At 38.8% G+C, this 13,978-nt stretch overlaps 1 protein-coding gene across 1 annotated transcript in view; it reads right to left on the bottom strand.

Annotated features, from left to right (window-relative positions):
• LOC118796926 (homer protein homolog 3) overlaps positions 1 to 13,978 on the bottom strand; it is a 59,306-nt gene that overhangs the window by 4,629 nt on the left and 40,699 nt on the right. Inside the window, 2 exon segments of the mRNA XM_036556080.1 lie at positions 186 to 293; positions 12,372 to 12,528. Of these exon segments, the coding sequence (XP_036411973.1) occupies positions 186 to 293; positions 12,372 to 12,528 (265 nt within the window).

Genomic DNA, 13,978 nt, shown 5'->3' with positions numbered 1-13,978 from the left:
TTTAATTTAGGGGAGTAGTACAAGCTAAATTTTCATTTTAAAATTACTGAGGGGGACAGTTCATCTCCCTACAACCATTGAAGAGGACACATCCCACTGCCCTCCTTATATCTGTGACTATGTTTGCAGCCCTAATGCTGTGTTGTGCTGTGCTCCTACAAAGTGACCCGACTCTTTCTCCTTACCTCATCTTTGGCCTTGAGTAAAGCCTCCAGTTCCTCTAGGGATTGGGTGAGCTCATCCTTCAGCATGTCACTGGGGCCCTGACCCCCATGAGCCTCCAAATCTGCCACCTACACACACACACACACATACTCCGTCACTGCACTGCAGATGGGCCTTCAGTCACTTAATATCTATAGGTCTAGACTCATTACTGATATTCTGAATGTCAGTGATGAATTTGCATTACATATTGATTAAGCGTGGAGTTTGAATGGCAGTTTGAACCCCATTCAAGGAGCAGCATCCACTAAGAACTGCATCACCCCTGCAGTGTTATAGGCTTTATTAAAAATTGTCTGATGTATAGTCTTACATGAGTCTTTCTTTAAATAATTACTTCACTGAAAGGTTAGATTTCACTAATATTTTTAGAATCTATCATTTTATTAGCTGTTTTGCTCATCATTACTAGGACTGCACAACATTGTGAATCATTTCAGCACTATTTACTTCTGCAATACTGACATTGCATAAGGCTACAATATGCAAATGAGACTTTTGACCAATCACAGTCCCATTTGAGTGTTTCTGTGGGTGTTTTGATGAATGCGTTAATGTAATCCAACACAAATCTTTATTACCTTGGTTAAAATAATGCAGGCTGGTTGTCAACCACATCACATTATTGATTCACCAGTGCATTTTTAACCTAATGAGACTCCATGTCCACATATTAAGACATCACATTTTGGCTTCCGTGTGCCATTTACATTGATAGTATGAACTCAGAACTCATGTTCTCAAATAAGGGCAGATTGTGCTGCTGTTTAGTGGTATCAGTAGCAAAACATCTGTCATCGGTGTATAAAAAAGATGGCACCCATCTTGGTAAACATGCCTAACAGGAGAAGCACATACAAGGACACTATGAAACAACATGTTTTGACATTGCAATCAGTTCATTTACAATTATCAAGATTTGTAGTTGCTCTCATGCACTAATATGAAGCTTTCAGGTGATATTTATGAACCAGCATGACATTAAAATTATAGTACTCGTAGGACAAGGGAAAAATGTTACAGTAGTGCTTGTGTATGATATAAGCATAGAAAACCAATAGTGGCCTAGTATACCACAATATGTTAAATCATATGTCACACATTTTTGTTCCTTTAACGCTGTACATATACTGATGTGCTCCTGTGCTTGCAAAGGAAACACAACTGTTTACAGGATTTTGCACTGGACACTTTTATCAACTAGAGAGCTGTAGAATGGTGACAAGAGTGCCGTTATTTTGTAGGCTATCCTAAGTAAACTAGGCTATTGTCTGTATACTGAGATATATGAACAGGCTACATTTTTCAGAATGAACATATGCACTCTAATTCAGTGTTTCTCAGCCCTGTTCCTTTTTTCCCTGCTCCCAACACACCTGATGCAACTAATCAGCTCATTAACAGCCCATTATTGAGTTAAAGTGGCATGTACTGTACAGTACAGGGATGTGGGAGGTAGGGGTTGCTGAGGATGCTGCAGCAAAAAAATATTAAAATAAATTAAACATAAAGATCTATGTGTGCTTGTGTCAGAGTGGAATTTCTATTTTTATATTTTTTGCATATTGTCGCTGTCCAAAGAAAAAGATACTTGTTTTTCTTTGGACAGCGACGATATATTTTCCAAACCTTGAGTAGCCGTGCACCGTTTAAGCTAACACTGAATTTTTATGACAGTGAGCCGAATCACTTCCCTCAACAACTGCTGGCTGCTTTGGGGTCGTGTAGCTGAAACACAAGGAAATTGAGGTGCAATGAAGGAAAGTCTATTATTGACACTTGAAAAACCTGATTTAACACAATGCCCCATGTTTTCTTTTTTTTTTTTAAATCAACTGCTATACCTCCCGCTTGGTGCGCGTTCCAGTGTTGACTCTAAGCGTGTGCCTATGGGAAAGTCGGTTAGAGTGCCGCATACATAACAAACTAATTTGCATGAAGTCTGTCTAGAAGGAGAGAGAGCAGAGAGAGTAGGGTGTTCATCAGTGGTCTTATGTGTCAGTTATATGTAGTCTCTTGCTACTTTATATCATGTTACAACACGTTCTGGTTGATGTTAATTATGAATAAATGAATAAATAAATGAATAAATGAAATAAAAAAGGAAGTCATTTTGCATGTCATCACACCTCACATATATATGCTTAAAATTTCAGCACCCCAATCTTAAAACCCCTTCCCGTGTCCCTGGGACAGTAAACCTACTGTCTTCACATGAGGTGCTACTAAATACAAATAGCAAGGAAAAATTTAAAATACACTACACACAGGTCAGGTGCAGGGCATAATATTGTATAATATAATCCAATGGGAAGGCATTGACCAGAGGAGGGGTCAGTCTCAGTGGATGACCCAATATAATACAATTATGCATAATTGCATAATATAATAATACTCAATCATAATATTGCAGCAACATTAACAGTACTAGTTTGTGCATATGAAGCCCTAATCTTTATGAAGGGTGCTAATATTTCTTGGGGGGGGGGGGCACTGTATAATGCAGATGTACCCTCTTACTTGAACAATAGAAACAAAATGTTTCATAAGCGTGACCTCATGTCCTGTCAGGTTATGTTCATTTGAAGGGACTGCACAGCTTACTCTACTACACCTCTCTTAAAGTTGGAGAGAAATTGTGTCAACCCCCCTGGGCAGAACATATGCTTATTGATACTATAGTTAGCATAACAGCGCTCTCCTTTCAGATATAATTTAGGAGAAATAAGCAGGGAAATTAATGACTCATAGCCCCATCTGCACACACACAAACTGCTCTGTCGGTTCACTTTCCACATACGCAGTCCTGCTCTCCCTTGATTGCTCATACGCCAAAAAAGTGTTGAAAACGAAGAACCAGAAAAATTGCAATCGTTCTCCTTTGTTATTACATATGACCAGTAGTTGGATGTACATTCGCCACCGATTAATCAACGAAATAAGTCTGTGAAGGACAGGAAAAGGGGGGTGGGGGGGTGGGGGGGGGCATAATGCCCGGAAACGCTGTCCCATTCAATTTTCTACGCATTTCTAAGTGATTAAAAATGATTACATAATTGCTTTTTTACTCTTAAAACCTTCCTGTCCTCTCTGTGCGCTGTTTACTCTGCTCTTTTTAGAAGAGAAAGCTCAGAGGAGGGGTCAGTCTCAGTGGATGACCCAAAGCCAGGACACGGGCATTAAAGGCCTTCTGCCTGCCATGCATACGACATGAAAAGGGCTGCAGAAAGCAGCCAGTGCTATCCTACCTCTCTCTCTCTCTCTCTCTCTCTCTCTCTCTCTCTCTCTCTCTCTCAAAGCTCACCAGCCAACCCTTCACTCTATCCATTTTATGATGCCTTCATGCCTTTCATCTTTCTTTCATGCTCTGTCTTTCTTTCTCACCTTTCTTTCTTCTCCCTGCCTCTTTTCTCCCTTTCTCTCCCTCTATTTCTCACCGTTTTCTTTGTGTCCTCCTCTCTTTTCTCACAAAGCTTAACAGCAAATCACTCTTCTACCCTCATATCATACTTTCTTCCCCTTCTCTCTTACTGCCTGCCAGCAAATCACTCTATCCTTCCTTATCATACTTCTCTCTCTCAAAGCTCACCAGCCAACCCATCATCTTCTTATGCCTTCATGCTATACTGTCTCTTTTATGCTCTCATTTCTTTTTTCTTCCTCCCTTTTCCTCTCAAAGCTTGCAATCACTCTGTCCCTTCTATCTGAATACCATACAGCTCTCTTGCCTTCTCTCCCTCTTTCTTTTCTCTCCGTTCTCTCTTCCACCATTTCTCTTACTTTCTTTCTCTTTCTCCCTCTTTCACCTTCTTAAAGTTTGCCAGCCAAACCCTCACTCAATCCTTTCTATGCCATCATGCCATACCATCTTTCTTTCACGTTCTCTTCTCTGTCTTCTCTTTCTTTCTTCTCCTCACTTTTTTCTTTGCCTCTCTTTCTCACCCTTTTTGTACACTGTCTCCCCCTTTATCTTTATCTGCTTGTTTCTTTTTTTCTCTTTTTCTCTCCCTCTTCCTCTATTATCACAAATCACTCCATCCTTTCTATACTCATTCCATTCTTCTCTCTCTCCTCTCCTTCAAAGGTCATCTTTCTCTTCTTCTATCTCTCTCGCCCTCTTCTTTCCACAAAAGCTCACCAGCAAAGCACTCTATACCTTCTTTCCTCCTATCACACCCATCTCTCTCTCTCTCTCCCTCTGTCCCTCTCACCTTTCTTTTTTCTCCTCATCTCTTTTCTCTTTCTCTCTCCTCTTTTCTCACAAACTCAACTTTTTCTTAAAGCTCTCCAGAAAACCCATCAGTCTATCCCTTTTATTCCTCCATGCCATTCTTTCTTTCATGCTCACTCTCTTCCCTTTCTTTCTTTTTCCCCATCTGTCACTTTTCTTTCTCTTCCCATCTCTCTTCTTTCTTTCTTTCCCTCCCTGTATATGCCCCCCCCCTCTTTTTTGTTTCTCTCACTCTGTCCTCTCTCTTCTCTCTTTCTTCCCAGTTACTCTCTTCCCTGTTTTCTCACAAAGCTCGCCAGCCATTCGCTGTATCCCTCATACCATGCTTCTCTCCCTCTCTCTTTTTCTCCTGTCCTCTACAACCATCACAGTCATGCACTTCAGACCTCCACAGCTTCCTGAGGTGTGTCAGCACAACACACTCACACACATTCCAGAACCGAGGAAAAAAATAAAATTTAAAGGACACCTCGCAAAGGTCCCTGCCACTTGGAGAGTCTTGAGAGAGACTGGCTTATTTTTAACTATGTAAAGTGCAAAAAGGAAAAAAAATCCCCCAAACGAGGGGCTGCCAGTTCCCCCTGGTGATTTTTCATTTCTCCTAACTAGGCCATAGAAAGTAGGATATAGCTGTCCTACAAACCCTCCTCACTCGCTCTCTCTCTCTTTCTGTCTCTCTTGCTCACTCTCTCACTAGTCTCATGAGACATGAACCATTTTCAACCACCTGGTCGCCTGATTCACACTAAAGAGAGAGAAAAAGAGAGAGAGAGAGAGAGAGGGAGTGGGGGGGGGGCAGCTGCTCCCTCGACCATAGACTCCTGTCCTGCCCTTGTTGCTTTTCAAAAAAGGATAACAGAAGAACAAAGTTAGGGCAGAAGAGTGAGATGATCGCTTTCAAGATTCATCAACAGAAGCTACAACACAACAATCATCTTCTCATTAGCAACGACAGGCAGATGAAACACTCCTTAACTGAAGGTCCACTGGAGGTCAAAGCCCAATTAAGCAAGTCAGCTCTCTAAGCTGGCACCCACATATTGAACATGTCATGAATCCATCACTGTCTGCATTTCCTCTGCTGACTCAGAGTCTACAACCTTAAGAACATTACGCTTCTCCACTATATGGCCGTTATGCCATTAGCAGCAGGTTCAGTTGGCACTTAGAGCTGCTAAAATTTCACAGAAGCTCAGTGGGATACCATTAGCCTCCTGCCCGGAACCAGACAGTAGCAGAAAATCCCCCCAAACCACTGATTGGATTGGAGACCACCATGCTGAACCAATCACAACAATCAAGCCATGGTAGAGATAGGTTTTCTGACCAGTCAGAAAAGCTGCTACACCTTGCCACACTCTGATTCCAGGCAAATTAGCCTCCACTCTGCAGGATATATGTGGACCAGCAGGAAATAGTAACAGCAGGCTTTAACCTTATCTGTAATCTAAAACCCTCTGATACCTTCCAGAACGTTCATAATAACCGAAAATGCAATTACGGATCTGAGAGTGAAGATTCCCTCTCACATCTGCTAAACACATATCCATTAACTGCTACAACTACCCAATCAGAAATAGTGATCATGTTTATACTTAACAACAAACTCTTGATGTGTTATTATTTTGACTTAACATTTTGCTTAGTGTTCTAATTCATTACAAAAGCATCTCATATCTTCACTGTCCTCAGCAATGGTAACTTTACAGGAGAGGGCAAAAACGAGGAAAAAAAGTCTTTTAATGTTAAAGGAGTCAAATTTTACTTTTTTCTCAGTTTAATGTACTTCCTTGTGCTCTTTGAAAGACATCTGTGGTGAGAGGGGAAAACGCCTTAATTCAGTTGATTCTATATTTAAATGAGAAGACTCTCATTGGCCAACTCTGTCACTGCACTGCTGTATATAGTTAAAAAATGGCTGCAGTGGACCAGAACATTGTGAGACAGTATAGTGTCACGTGCTATACGAAAAAGGTAATTTTTACCATCTATTCGTTTAGTTAAAACGTTCAACATACAACCTCGTTTTCTAAAAAAGTTGTGATTCTGTGCAAAATGTACATAAAAACAGGATGCAATGATGGGCAACTCATTTCAACCCTATATTAAACTCAAAATAGTACAAAGACATCATATCAAATGTCAAAACTGAGAAATTTTATTGTTTGTTTGAAAAATATATGCCCATTCTAAATTTGATTCCAGCAACATGTTTTAAAAAACTTGGGACAGAGTCAACAAAAGACTGCTTAAATTGTGTAATGCTAAAAAAACAACTGGAAATATCTCACAACTAATTAGGTTAATTGGCAACAGGTCAGTAACATGACTGGGTATGAAAAGAGCAGTAAAGCAGTTTCAGAAGTAAAGATGACAAAGGTTTCACCACTCTGTAAAAGACCGTGCAGGCAAATATTGCAACAATTCAAGAATAATGCTTCTTAACGTAACATAGCAAATAACTTGGGATTTTATCATCTACAGTACATAATATCATCAAAAGATTCAGAGATTAAGGGGCAAGGGCAAAAACCAATACTGGCTGGCCGTGACCTGCAGATCCTTAAGTGGCACTTTAAAACAGGCATGATTCTACAGTGGAAATCACTGCATGAGCTCAGGAACACTTCCAAAAACACTGTCTGTGAACACAGTTTGTCGCTGCATCCACAAATGCAAGTTAAAACTCCACCATGCAAAGAAGGAACCATATATAAACAGGATCCAGAAAAGCCACCGCCTTCTCTGGACCTGAGATCATTTAAAGATGGATGAAGACGAAGACGAAGAGAAAAAGTATCCTGTCGTCCGATTTAAAATTATTGAATGAGTTGAAATTATTTTTTGGAAATCATGGACACTGCATCCTCTGGGCTAAAGAGGAGAGGGACCATCCAGCTTGTTATCAGCACGCTGTATAAAAGCCAGCATCCGTGATGGTATGGAGGGCATTAGTGCACATGGCATGGGTGACATGCACATCTGAGAAGACACCATTAATGCTGAACAATATATACAGGTTTTGTCTTTTCAGTAAGGCCTTGCTTATTTCAGTGATACAATGCCAAAACATATTCTAAATGTATTACAACAGCATGGCTCTGTATTATAAGAGTCTGGGTGCTAAATTGGCCTGCCTGTAGTCCAGACCTGTCACCCATTGAAAACATTTAGCACATTATGAAACTATAATACGGCAAAGAAAACCCTGAACTGTCGTGCAGCTTAAATCCTATATCAAACAACAATGAGAAAACATTTCACCATTAAAACTGTAGCAATTTTTCTCAGTTCCCAAACGCTTACAGAGTGTTGTTAAAAGAACAAATGATGCAACAAAGTGGTGAAAATGCCCCCGTCCCAACTTTTTTGAAATGTGTTGCTGGCATCAAATTCTAAATGGGCATATATTTTTCAAAAACAATACAATTTCTCAGTTTCAACATTTGATATGTTGTCTTTGCACTATTTTCAATTAGATATAGGTTTTTACAGATTTGTACATCATTGCATTGTTTTTATTAACATTTAGCATTAAGTCCAAATTTTTTGGAAACAAGGTTGTAATGTATCACGCTTGGAATCAGTTTACTCACCTCTTCATAAATTCACTGTTCTTGAGCTGAAAGATATGAGGCTTAAAAAAGACTAGGTTAGTAACGTTAGCAGATGTAACACACCATTAGCATTTGCTGTGCTGAGCTGAGCACTGAGAAACAGAATGAGGGGGTTCAGTCCTTCATTGGCATCTGGCAGTAGGAAGTGAGCTGCAGATGCTGATGGCAGGTGCCAGTGATGATTGGCAAGTGCCTCCCCTGAGCAGCAGTTACAGAAACTAACCAGGGCTTACTTGCCTGTATAGTCTAGGGCTTGCAAACATGACTCACTGCAAACCTGGCGTCTGATTACGGCACCTTAGTTCTTGTTTATGAAATAGTGTTTATGAAATAGTGTTCGCTGTGAAATCCCGTTGTAAACGGCAGAGGTGGCGGTGTGTGGTGGGTGTGGTTATTCTAGTGGGGGGGTTGAGGTTCTAATTTGCTGCACCATAGAAATGAGAAGAAAATCCCAACAGCCTGGTGAACTGCACACCTTTATTTGAAAGGAAAATACGGCAAAACAGCATTTCACCATTTCTCTAATGGAATATACAGTGACAAGTAACGCATATGTGGACTGGCAAGGAAAATGCAGGTTTGTTGACTTGGTCTCCTTTAATGTAAAAAGATTTTTTCTCACACAATATAAAGAGCAGCTGCTGTGTGAAAATGATGTAGAAAAATAAAAAAAGAAAAATTTCTATTTTTAGCCATGACACCATGATAAAACACACAAACCAACCAGAGTCTGGTTAAAAGGGTGATACCACACCTCCAAAAGTGGTAGAGCTTAATGTATTGATTCTAAAATCTTGGCTAAAAGGTAACCCACTGACAACTTTCTCTGAATGAAAAAAGACAACTTGGCCACTGTTGACCTAAAACCAAAACCAAAAAGCACTATATATTGCCTATCTTTCAGCACTATATATAACCTATATCATGGCTAGTGTTTATTTTAACCTTTTGTGTGTATTTAGCTACAGGTCTCAATCTGGTACCTACCTACAGGTCTCAATCTGGTATTTAGCTATACACTGTAAAAATGGCTGGTCAGATCAACCTAAAAAAATTACTTAAATGTGGTAACAAGTTAATTAACTAGTTTTATTCAACCTAAATAAATACTTTGAATTAACATTTCTTTTAATCAATGTCATTTTCTGAGTTGAATAAAACTAGTTCAATTGCTTGTTACCCCATAAAATAATTTTTAGATTGATCTGACAAGCTATTTTTAGAGTGTAGGTCTCAATTTGGTACTTCGCTATTGGTCTGAATCTGGAACCTAGCTATAGATCTTAATCTGGTACTTAGCTTTAGGTATCAATCTGGTACTTACCTATAGGTCTCAATTTGGTACTTAGCGATAGGTCTCAACCTGGTACTCAGCTAGAGGTCTCAATCTGGTACTTAGCTATAAGTCTTAACCTGTTACTTAGCTACAGGTGTCAATCTAGCTATAAATCTTAATCTGGTACTTAGATACAGGTCTCAATCTGGTACATAGCTATAGGTCTCAATCTGGTACCTAGCTATAGATCTTAATCTGGTACTTAGGTATAGGTCTCAACCTGGTTCTTAACTACAGGTCTCAATCTGATACTTAGCTATAGGTTTCAATCTGGTACTTAGCTACTGGTCTGAAACTGAAATTAAGCTACCAGTCTGAAACTGGAACTTAACTACTGGTCTCAATCTGATATTTTGAAACTGGCCTCAATCTAGTACTTAGCTACTTGTCTGAATCTGGAACTTATCTGCTGTTCTGCATCTGGTATTTAGCAACTGAAATTGAAATAAAAATACATAGAAAAATATTCAAATCAAATAAAAAATAAGAATTCCATACATTTTTCATTTTGTGACTAATAAATGTGAGTGTATGAATATCGCTATGGGGATTTATTATTACTTTTTTAATAGGAGGCCAAATATACAGGTTAGTCATGAAGGTCATAGTGCTTAAATGGAGCTGTAATACAGAGATTATTTGCTTACTTCACTGACATTATGCCATCAACGTCACAGGTAAATGGACTGAGGTTTGAGAATGAGTCACAGAGGGAGCGACTAAAATAAATAAATAAACAAACATTACACATCACTGGTATTTTTAACTTCAGTCCTCTCCATTTACAAAATGAAAAAGTGTATGCATGTCCGGACTTGATTAAGAGGATCCTGTGAATTAACGATAAAACATTTTTAATTATTTCTGTAGTGAAGGGCTTTTTTTGTCAGTTAATGTGAGCGTATGAGTTGAGGCCAGTTCAGATTCAGTTAAGCAGCTTTGTAAGCGTGTCTCCGCTAAAATGCACTGAAACTCATTTACCAGATTAGAGAAAAACAGAGAGAGAGAAAGGAGAAAGCTTTTCAGTAGTGGTGCACTGATTTGATATACTGGATTGGTATTGTCACAGATACTGGCCTTATTAAACACATCAGATATCGGTCTGACATTTTATACAACATCTTAATTATAGTCATTATAAAATTGCAACAGTGCAATCTTATAAATCTTCTAAAAAAGAGATATTCAACTCTAAAGCTTAAATCCATTTTCATCAAGTGTCATACCTACCAATGTTTACTAGGAATGAGTCAGAATTTAAGAATTTTTAAATAGTCATTTTAAAAATAGTAAATAAAAATTATTGACAAGCAAATGAGTGTAATGTTACACATGCTCATATTTTATAACTCTTATTTCACAGTAACATTTTCAGTTGTGTAGCAAGTGGTCCTCAGGCCCGTATGCAAAGCTTTTGGACCAGGCCCCCCTGAATCTCTCTATTATATATGATGGGAGGCTTCAGGTTTTATGAAGCCTGAATGAAGTAAGCAGATACATCTTACATTCAACACAACCTCATTGTCCTTACCACAGTGCTCAGAGCATTTCTGAAACTGGATTGCATAACTGCGCATTAGGTGAAAAGAAAAGAACTGAAACAATGGCCAAATAACATTCAAACCAGGGCCCCCCAAAACACAGGCCCTGCACACCTAGACGCTGTATGTCAGAGTTTTGTATCTGTTTAGTCAAAAAAGGAAGCATGGAAAAATACTGAAGCCAGCTAAAGGCTACCACCAGAGGTAGGTTGAGTGGCCTAAATCCATAGTCTTACTTGAGTATGGATTTAGGCCACTCTACCAAACTTTTACTTGAGTGAGCATTTTACCCAAATATCAATACTCAAAACTCAAGTGGAAGTACAAATATCTGGTCAAGAAAACTACTTAAGTACTGAGTAAACTTCTAGAACTGCAGTGTTTTTAGTAAATCCAGCATTGACTGGCTTTGGAACTAAAGTTTGTTAGACTTTGTTCTTCTCTTTTTAGGATTCTTTTTGTATAAAATTAAATGCTAAAGCTCCAAAGTCAAAGATGTGACCAGTCACTAAACAGTACAGATGTTGTCACAAAACATAATGATCATTATACAGATAACGAAATAGAACACAAAAAAGAAATTAGCTAAATATAAATGGCTAAAATGTAAAAAGTAGATCCCTTTACTTACTAATATACTTACAGAACCTCTTTATTTTCTTTAGGTAAAAATCTGGTGTAAAACACATACTATCATGTGCTCACCAGATTTTAACAGGTGAGCACCAAATAGTATCTGATGCTCATCTGATAATATCTGGTCACCTGATTGTATCTGGTGCTCACCAGAGTTTTACCTTGAAGAAAAAATACACCATGACCCTTCTGAGACTCTGTATATAGTTGAGTACATGTAAAAGTATCATGATTTGAAAAAACTCAGGAGAGGATAAATCCATCAATATTTTACTGAAGTAGATATACTTGAGTAAATGTAACTAGTTACTCATACAGATGTAATGGACTACAGCTTTAACACATTTATTGAATTTCTCATGTTTGGCATTGGCTAACTAAGTCTTCATAAACTCACTGTTTTTGAGCTCAAATGTATGAGGTGAGAAGTTATTATGTGACTAAGCTAGCAAGTTAATGTTAGCTCAGGTGAAAGCAGACACACAGCATTTTATGATAATTTTATGATCATCCTAAGGTAGAGAGAGTGTTCAGTGTGATTCTCATTCTACCATTTAAGAATCATCTTTGCTAGTAATGTGCTTTTGGGAAACCCATCCCTGAACACATAACAATACATCTAACAATATAGTATCTAGAACGTATAGTATCTTATTGTACATTATGAGAGTACTGCATTGCATCTTTACTCAGTGTCAGATGATCCCCTGAGTTACCCTGAGATACTGGAATTGGTATTAGGAGGTATTTTCAGCGCTGTGTGTGTTCATGTTCAGGTGTCTCACCTGTTCTCTCAGCCTCTCTGTCTCCTCCTGATAGGCTGCCAGCTGCTTCTTCCACTGCTCCACGTTGGCATTGGCCTCATGCAGTGCTGCCACCAGTTTAGCATTGCTGTCCTGCAGGGTGAACAGCTCAGCCTCCAGGTTCATCTCACAGATCGAGCTGCAGAATGGACAGTTATGCTTTCAGACTGAGGTCAGGGCTAATTCTGCTTTAATGCCTTAACCCCTTAAAATCCCAGGCTCATTACACACTAAGGCTTATTATTCAGTAACAACAGGGACATTGGGCTTGCTGGTGGGCCCTGGCCATTTAACGGGCTAAAAGAATACTCAAACGTTGGAACATAATCTCCATCAGCTGCATTTGCATCATACAGTCATTTTCCATGGACAATCACTACAATATGTCTTCCTGTTGTTAAAACAAAAGAGAGCCTGTTGACTCGAAATACATTTATAATAGAAGCTAAAGGGCAGTCGCTTCAGCTTAAGGTTCAAATTTAATTAACTTGAATTAATTCATATGCTACAATGTGTGTGTTTAAAATCAGCCACAGTGACACAGAAAAGTGACATGCTAAAGTGTTCGGGGCCATTTTTCCAAACGTTAATTAAGGTCAGTGACTAGAAAGGACTTGCAATGGATTTTCAAAAGAATCCCCATTAGAAGTGTATTTACTAAAAAAAGAAACCTTTTACCCATTTGTTGCTGGCTAATAAAATGAACATAACTTCTTTATATCTACACATAACAGCAGACACTGTCAATGTGTGAACATACAGTACTGTGCAGAAGTTAGAGACCACCCTTCATTAATTTCATTTCCAGTCAAAACAGACATTAAGTAGAAGTCATTCATTTTTCATTGTCAGGAAAAGATATTTAACAGAAAATTACACAGAAGCCTAAACAATTTATTGGTTAAGTGTGTCCATATTTTGCCTTTATTACAGTTTCCATTCTCTTTGGGAGACTGTCTTTCAGTCAACAAAATCTTCAGGGATATTGTTCCACACCTCCGAAGTACAGTCTTGGAAGTTGGTTGCATTTCCTGCTTCCAAGAATCAAAGTAATCCCAAACACATTTAATGATGTTAAAGTCTGGACTGACCACGTGGTTGGTGCATTGTTCTGAGTACACCAGCAGCTTCTGTCCTCTGCTTTTCTGTCTATTTCCTTTTCTCAGAAATGTCTTCTTGGCAGCTACACATCCTTTCAGACTCAAAGTGCTGAGTTGTCTTCTCACAGTGGAAGGGTGAACAGAAACACCGGTGGATTGTTTCAGAACTGAAGCAAGAGTGGAGCTTGTCTTTCTCCTCTCTCTCAAAGATGAAAGCTTTAAGTTCTGCTAATCTGATGGAGCTTTTGGTGGTCTATCGGATCTTGCATGGTTGGAACTCCCATTTTCTTTATTTTGCATTAATTTTCTGAACTCATGTTTATTTTTTCTAATCTTCTCAGAAATATCTCCTCAAAAAACGAACATCTTGTATTTAAAGGCTGTTTTGACAGGAATTTAAATAAATGATGGTTGTTGTCTGACTTTTGCACAGTACTGTAGTACAGTCCTTTTGTACAGTACTGCACCCCAGTGCTGTATTATCCCACT

This window comes from Colossoma macropomum, unplaced genomic scaffold, assembly GCF_904425465.1.
Source record: "Colossoma macropomum unplaced genomic scaffold, Colossoma_macropomum, whole genome shotgun sequence".
NCBI lineage: Eukaryota > Metazoa > Chordata > Actinopteri > Characiformes > Serrasalmidae > Colossoma > Colossoma macropomum.
Note: the sequence above shows the minus strand (reverse complement) of the source record. Positions and strands in the feature narration are given on the sequence as shown.